The sequence below is a fragment of the Lotus japonicus genome, chromosome 4 (genome assembly GCF_012489685.1).
Source record: "Lotus japonicus ecotype B-129 chromosome 4, LjGifu_v1.2".
NCBI lineage: Eukaryota > Viridiplantae > Streptophyta > Magnoliopsida > Fabales > Fabaceae > Lotus > Lotus japonicus.
This window is the reverse complement of record NC_080044.1, coordinates 53584173-53593069: the sequence shown is the minus strand read 5'-3', so window position 1 is coordinate 53593069 and position 8897 is coordinate 53584173. Positions and strand designations below refer to the sequence as shown.

At 38.4% G+C, this 8897-nt stretch overlaps 1 protein-coding gene across 1 annotated transcript; it reads right to left on the bottom strand.

Annotated features, from left to right (window-relative positions):
• Window positions 1–1676: 1676 nt before the first annotated feature.
• LOC130712950 (protein JINGUBANG-like) lies at window positions 1677–2741 on the bottom strand. The gene has a single exon (XM_057562761.1). It carries the CDS (start codon window positions 2739–2741, stop codon window positions 1677–1679), a length of 1065 nt encoding a protein of 354 aa, XP_057418744.1.
• Between the last annotated feature and the right edge of the window lie 6156 nt (window positions 2742–8897).

Genomic DNA, 8897 nt, shown 5'->3' with positions numbered 1-8897 from the left:
TGATTTTATCCAAGGTAAATCTAAAGTGGTTTAAACAACCAATTAAAAAAATACAGAATTGTAAAACAAAAATAAATAAAAAATACGTGGTAGAAAATTTGGATAGAGTCGTCTTAGAATTCGAGTTAGTGTTTATTACTATACTTGAAAAGCTATCTTATAGTGATGGACTAGTGGATGCTTTCTCTGTCTTTTATAACGACTTTTAGACACATTCTTAGTCAATGTGAAACCTTAGGGGGCGTTTGTTAGAGGTTTTAGAAAATGATACTCAGGAATCTTAATCCTAGGAATATTTTGATGGGAATGTTATTCCCGGCATCTTCTTAAAAAAGTGTTTGGTTAATAAATTTCATTCCCGGGTATGTTCTTAATAATTTCTTAATTAAAATATTTAAAAATATAAAATTTGAAGTAAAAAGAAAAGTTAGTGGGAAATAACTTCCATTCTCATGGGAATGTAAGATACCCATCCTTGAACTTGGGAATGAAGTTTGGAGAAAAACAATGTAAATGGCATGCCTGAGAATCTTTAATACCCGGGAATAATTTTTCTGAAACCTGTACCAAACATGGGAATGTTACATTCCCAACCTTACTTACCCGGGAATGTTTAAAGTTCCCTTCTACCAAACGCCCCCTTAACATATATACCCTCACATTAAATATTGGACATCTAGAGCGTAAAATTTGTAGCACGTCGTTCGTGTGTGCATGATATCTAATAAGTGCATCTATGATAGACTTTGATGTTATATTTAGAAATTTCGTTACGTCTAACTCTATCTCAATTGATATTAAAGTATATCGATCATAAATTTGTGGTAAAGAGAAACTCAAGTAAGAGAGATAAGGAGAAAATTAAGAAAACGAACCAAACTGATGGAAAACCCAATTTTCTGGTTACAATTTTCATAATGGGAACCTTACAATTGATAAGAGACTCATCCCTGCAATCAAGGAGAACCACACACGAGGCTTCATCCTATGATTAACTGAGGAACACTCTAGTAGAAACTAAAACAACCCAATACAAAATTACTGAGACTAAAATAAAACACTGCATCTAGAATGATATATTGGGTCAGCTGAACTGAAACTACAAGCCCAAAGCATGTTAGTCTATCAATTTATTATTGAAGACCACATGTATGTATAAGGCACCCGTAAATGTCAAATCTGTCAAATTCCACACCCAGCCCTAGTTAGGCCTAACCAACTTGTAAGTATGTTTCTTTCGTCTTTTGTTGCTTTCTCTACTCTTCATCTGCAGCCTGCTACTCCATATATCCTCATAAGTCATAACATTATAACAGGTTGTTGCCGCCACTATCATATAATGTGAAGCTTCACTATAGCAACGACACAGCCTGATGAAAACGCGCGTTAATTTGAGATTGATATATAAATTATAAGTGTTGAGCCGGAAGCATGTGTTTCTCGCATGCAGTCCACATGGGTTGTTAGCAAGAGTCATGGAGAGATGTTGCAGAAAAAGTTAAGTGTTGTCAAGGAAGGAGAGTGGAGGAAGAGTCACGTGCTTTCCATTTTCGAATTTTCCAGTGTACTTTTTTATTTGTTTATTGATGTTGTCTGTTTCTAATTGGTTCGAAATGTGGAATAATTGTTCTTCCCTTCTGGAAATCATTTGCAGACTAGCTACACATGTTCAAACTTCAAACTGAACCAGCAAACACCTCCCACACCTTAATCTCCCCATCTAGGCTTCCACTGAAAACCGTCACGACACCATTCGAGTCACCTCCACCACCGGAAACCGCCACCAACGACTTCACCGGTTTCTCATGCCCTCCCAACACCGCCCCGCAAAAATACCCGCCACTCCCCTTTTCCCGCCGCCAGATCCTCACCGTCCCATCCGCTGCCCCGCTCGCCAACAACCCACCCACGTGGACCAAACACAGCACAGCCCCACCATGACCCCTCAACGTCTCCACCAACACAACACCCTCCCCTCCGCCGCACTCACTCTCCCACCGGCAGATCCTCCCGTCGCTACCGCCAGAAAACAACTCCTCGCCACCGTCATCCAGCACAAGCGCGTTAACAGTTGGCCTCTGCTTCCCTACAACACTGCTCGCCAGCACGTGCCGTTTCAACTTCTCATCCCTCTTCCAAATCTTCAAGCACCCGTCGGCCGACGCCGTGTAAACTGCGCCGTCACGTCCAACTGTCACGGCGTTAATAGCGTCCTCATGCGCCTTAACAGACTCCAAACAACGGTAATTCCTCGTTAAATCCCAAATCTTGAAACTCCTATCCCACGAAACTGAATACATGAGCCTCCCGTTCACCGCCAAACCCGAAACGGTGTCGTTGTGCTGGATCCAAAGGCTCTTACGGTGGCGGCGAGAGGTGACGTAGTTTTTCGGCACGATGCAGCGTCGGAGACGGTCCTTGACGGTGGGAAGGGAAGTTAAGAGACGGTGTCGTTTTGATGGGGTGATGATCCAGACACGGATCTTACAGTCTTGGTGAGCAGTGAAGATTTTTGAACCATTGAACGTGATGGATTTGACGAAACCTGAACGAGGGCTTTGGTTGAAGGTGTCGATGAGGGTGTAATGGGAGAGGTCGAAGACGTTGATTAGGTTTAGGGACGCGGCATAGAGAAAGTTCCGGTGAACCGCAAGACATGTTATGTGCGGTGTTAGTGTTTTGAGAGAAGTCACACATTGAATAGAGTTCGCGTTATCATGGAGAGGGGTGGAGTTATTCATTATTGTTGTTTCTTTAGTTTCTTTGTGATGATGGAGTGAGCTCTCAAGAGGAGTTGATGAAGCGGGAGAATAAGTAGTGGTTGAGATTTGTTATTGGAGTGGCACGTGGAGAGTGTTGAAAGTAAAACACGTGGCGAGGGGAGAAGGGTCAGAGAAGTAACTTGGTGGGGCAAAAAGTAGTGGTGGGGTCCATGTGTGATTTGTGGGGCCTCCGAATCAGATTGGCCAACGTGACGCTCTTAATTAGTTGGGAAATTCTTCCACACATAAAATGGTGATCATGTCCTGCCGTACGTGTTTAGTTAATTAATCAAGAGAGAGAACCTCAAATTATTCCCAACATTCACTATGATCCTCCTCAGATTAAACAAATAAACATTCAATTTACTGTTTGACATTTTGTTTAATTTAATAACTAACTTGAAGTCTAATTATAATTCAACTTGTTCCTCATGTAAATGTTGATTGACTGATTTGATGGTTCGCTTTTCACGATATGTATGTTTGTAGATCTAGAAACATTACCTTCCATTTCCAATTGGTAGAGTGGAATATTTGAAGAAGGAGTAACTATATCTGGGAATTGGATCTGTGCCCGTTTGAGGTAAAGAATAAAATTGGGGAGAAAGGTAAAATTATGTGATCCCGAATATTACTTTTTATCTTTGCAATAGGTGAAAAATCGGAAGTTCTTCTCTCTCTAAGCCACATTTTTCAACAATGATATATACACATCTCATTTACAAAACACTTCATTTCCACTCATTTTTATTTATATTTTCATTCACTTATCATCTATCACATCTCATATTTTTTCTCTCTTACTTTTCATTTCCTTCCTATCTCTCTCTTCATTCCACCTCATTTCACCTCCGAGAGGTGTGAATGAGCACTATTCAATTTCTACCCCTAGCGAGGATAGCAGTGACGACGCTTGGATCGCAACAAAGAGGCTCACCATCTAGTCTCATACCCGCTTTGGAAGGCGATGGGGGCACAAAGGGGAACCAGAGAGCGAAGATGGATTGTGGGGAAGAAGATGGAAATCTTTCGGTCGGTGATCCATGATTTTCATCGATGGAATTGCTGAAGTGGTTGGATATCACCAGATTAGATGACTATTTGCCCAACTCGGAAGGTTGGTGATGTTTTCGTGCAACGAAATAGGAGAATTGAAAAGTTCTTTCGTTTTGGTTTTGTGCGGTTTACATCCTCCGAGCATGGGTCTTTGATGATTAATCGTCTAAATGACGCTCGGGTGGGTGGAGCGGCCTTGTCTGTGGCGCTGACAAGATTTCCTCGCTAGGGGCTTCTTCGACTTTGAGATTGAGGGAAAACAATGAGTAGATTTCACATGAGCAAGTTGGGGGTTTTGAGCTGAGGTATGGGAAGAGATTGTCCACTGTTATGTCCCACTTTCTTCGTTGTGGCGGGATCTCGTTCAAAGGAAAATGAATGTTTGATGTTCGAAACTTGTTTCGACGGATGAAGATAGGATGATTTTTCGGCATTTATAGGGTCTCTTTTTTGCTAGTGAGGTTGCCAGACATCGTTTTGTTTCCAAAAGTTCTCTGTTGTCCGCACAAGTGTGAACAGGCCAAGACGATTTTTAAAAAAAAATTATTGAAAAATCAGTTTTATTAAAATGTGTATATTACCGACTAACCCATAATTGTTTATTGTGAAAAAATACTTATATTAAACCAAAGTTACTCATTTAAGTAGGAAACTATCATTTCTCCGCAAGTTGTTTCATTCATAAAAGAGTATTAGAAGTCACTCAACCAACAACTGCCTCAATTAATCTTGTTTAGCTCTTGAATAATTTTTATGTATGAGATTAATTAATTTGATATTATATTCTAAGATAAGAAATCAACACCATTTTAGTTACTCTAGGTCATGATGATTATTTTTTCTTTAACGTAACCTTCAAAAATTACCATCACTTTTAATATGCAACCACCGTCCATTTCAATTTATGCGTTTTTACCGTTTATTATTTTCTATTAATCTTTCTCTACTTTTCCTATTTTTTTTTTTTTTGATAAGCATGAATGCAATGAATTCCGATTCTGCTCGACTGAATTTTCTTTTCCGTACTACGTCTTCAAACATTAATGTTGGTTTCCAACAATTTAGTATACTTACCACGCTATCAACTATTGTCTATTTCCCTTTGTTGAGAGACATTATTAGGATGCCTAAGCAAGAAACATGAGTTTGATGCAACATAGAGTAGAATCCCACCAAAGAGAAATAAAATATTACATGGCCCTCGGATACAACAAAACATGTTATTGACATTATACCAAAAGCGTTAAACAATTAATAGTGATGATCAATGTAAAGGGCTCCATTAATTTTAAAACCTGTTTGTGACATAGGTCTTGCCTAGCTAGGATCTAAACGTGTCATTCTATTATGTCGCCTTATTCTTTTTTCATGGACAAATCTTCACGCCAATGGAAGTGCACTGAGAATGCAACAGATTTATATTTTAGTATCGCATATGAAATGGATGTTTTTTAATTATCAATGATTATGTGCACATGGAATGAAACACTTAGGTTGATTTTGATTCGTAAAGCAAAATGCATGTACCGTTGATACCAACGGGGCGGTTGCGATCCTGAGCTGCTTTTTTCTGCGAAGCAGAAAGGCCATTAAGGTAAACTAGTGCGCTGACTTGAGTGCTACTGCATGCTGATCACCCCAATAGGAACTAGAGCTATTCATATGGGTGTATTAGACTTTAGAATCGGTTTCGGTTTTCTTACTTGATCTCGACTTTTTATTGGGTTATTTTTTCAAAATTGAATCAATGGTTTGATTTCTCTTTCAACCCACTAGGAAAACTAATTCATGTGAATATTTATAATTTACATAAGAATGTCTCGTGTGAACGGTGGTGGAGGCATCACGATTGCTAACAGTGAAATGTAAAGATAGAACACAAGAAATAAGGGATTTGAATTGTATTGTTCTAAATTTTTGTTTTTTCAAAGAATTAATAGTTTTAGAAACCTTTTCGCAATCATTTAGTACAACACATAAAAGAATGGAATAAATGATGGAAACACATGCGATATATCCTGGTTCACCCTTAAACGAGGGTTACGTCCAGTCCTTGGCTAAACTAAGATTTCACTAGCCAAGTATCAATGACTTCTCCTACAAGTATTCACCAGGACTTCTCCCACAAATATTATTCAGGACTTCTCATAACAAGTATTCTTCATGACTTCTCCCAACAAATATTATCAAGGACTTATCCTAATAAGTATTATACAAGACTTCTCCTAACAAGTTTAGACAGCACTTCTCCTACAATCTTTCCAATATCGTTTTCTTCTACAGAGATCTCTTCTTACAAGAGTGATAGTAGAGGCTTTCAAACTCAAGAACTATGAAGTATTTGATATGAGATTTAACTATGAGGATATATTTTATGTTTTAACTCTAGAGAGAGTTGGATAAGAGAATTTGACTCTTGGTATTGTTCTCTCCTTCTAGAATTAGACGATGTCAAAAGATCTGACTCTTAGGCTTATGTTGATATCTTGCTTATTCTCTTGTTGACTTTGATCGTTAGAATAAGTTCAATGGAGATTGGATCGTTAGCTTGCAGAAATCTTTAAGTCTTGTTTTTATACTTCATGAACTTCTGTGAGAGAGAGATTATAGCCGTTGGGGCTTGTACTTCACAGAGATTCTAGCTGTTGGATCAAACAGTGTTTTTGTGTACTTGTGTCAAGTGCATTAAATGCATAGCAGTGTTTGATGAAAACCTTTTGCTGAAAAGATGTAGTATGTCCGCTGGTAGGTAGCATTGGTCTTTGCTTATATCCGTTGATGAGCAAATATGGCAACTTGATGGTGACAACATTGAACTTCAGCTTTGGCAATTGTGCTTTGTTAGATCACGTGCTCTTCTCTTAAAACTTCTTCTCCAAGTTTGTCAGAGATATTTTATTGATTCAAAGGTGACGCTCATTCTTCAGACACTTTAGCTTTCTTCATTGGTAGTCTTATTTTCTTCAGACGTTCCTCTTGCTTCAGACGATATTCTTTCCTCAGACAATCTTCTTCCTTTTCCTTCCATTGGTCATTTTGAGTAAGACAATAGACTTTGACCAGTAGATCGTAGCTTCTTCACAAGGATTAAAATGTCTTTCAATATAAGCTGTTTGGCTTGGACAGAACAAAGTAGACATAGATGATGAATCAAAGTGTTTCTGAAATATGAAATTTTATAGTGTTCCACTTATGCCCTTAAAATTGTTATTGTTCGAAACCTGATAAATGATATGGATAAACGTTTGAACTTAACAGACAATACTAGTAGTAGTATTCGTGGATTGAATTGATTTGGTTTTAAAGGAAAAAACTATCTGATCTGATCTCATTAGTTTTATATTTAATCATCCAATGAATCTGCCTCAAAATTCAAATTGAACCAATCCAATCCAATTTATAACGGTTTGGATTGGATTGGATTGGATTGAATATTTAGATTTTGTTTAACTTTTTTCCCTTTGATAATATAGTTTATAAATCTTAAAAATGTATGATAAATAATAAATACAATAAAAACACAATTTATAGCATCAATTTAACATTCATAAATTATAATATAATAAATATTTTATAAAGTGGGGCAACGCACCCACATCCATTGGGGCTGCAACATTGTTGAATCTTTTACTCAATTTTGTATTACACAGAGTAATTAGTTATAACCGTACCAAGCAAATCAAATTGGGGATAGAATTGAAGTCAATGGCCATGGATGGTTCTGATCAATCTGATTATCAATTTAGCAAATAACTCTTCACTGCACCATCGCATATAGATTTTTGCTTCACAAAGCTTTTTTATTTTTGACAAATAGCAGCAACAAATTAGGGGAAATTAACCCTCCCCTGAATACTGCAAGTTTGCAAGCCATGAAAAATGTCAGTTTTGTAAGCGAACCCAGTGGTGAGTGGTGACGGCGTGAAACAAGCATAGGAAAATAGGGTTTTGCAAATACATGAAAAATGGAGAGGAAAGTCACGTAAGTATTTTTTAAGTAGCTTTTAATCTGAACCATTAATTTAGATCTAAATGCTGAAAATCATTCCTCTCACTCTCATATAAGAAACCCCCTCTCACTAGATTCATCCTCATGTAGTATAATAAATATACAAACATATAAGGATTTAAATATGTAAGTGAATGATATAATGGTGCTTGCTCTGGTGCCCAGAAATTCAGGCGAGTGTATGTGTACTGTTAGCGGGCTTACAGCCTTTGTATTATGTGGGCTTACCGAATTTGTACTATTGGGTCAGGCGACCCATGACCCGAACGGGTCAAAACTTCATAATATATAAAGAGGACACCGCCCATGCGGTGGGGGATCCAATACTTTTTACTCATTTTGTTACTTTGCCTTGTTCTACTTTTATTGCCTAATTGCTTAGCCCTAACCGGAGATTTAGACCGGAACATTGGCGCCCACCGTGGGGCCGAGGAATTCAATCCTAGGCTTCAAATTCACTGAAAATGGTGAATCGATCTGGAGCAAACGGAAGGGACAATCATGTTAACCATGAAAATGTTCCGCCCGACATTTTGCAACAGATCATGGCGGATCTAACTGATCTTCGTCAACACAATCAACAACTGCAAACTCAACTTGCTGAGATCAACCAAGATCGGGGCTTGCATGAGGGCGATCGTAGAATGGCAGAGATGGTGGTAGATTTCCAACCGTTCACAGAAGACATTGCAAACACAACCGTTCCAGATAATTTGAAGACTTTGGTTCTTGATTCTTACTACGGAGATTCTGACCCCAAGGATCATTTGGTGTATTTCAACACCAAGATGGTTATTGTGGGCGCTTCAGATGCTCTGAAGTGTAAAATGCTTCCTTCAACTCTTAAGAAGTCAGCAATGACTTGGTTTACAACGCTCCCACCGCGTTCAATTGCAGGGTTCATGGATTTATCGGCGAAATTCTTGTCCCAATTTTCAACTAGTCGCGCCCAGAAAGTGACTCCAGCAGCCTTGTTTAATTTGCAACAGAGGCATAATGAAAGCCTTCAATCCTTTATGGGGCGTTTCAATCAATTGTCCGTGCATTTGGAGGATAAAATGCCCGAAATT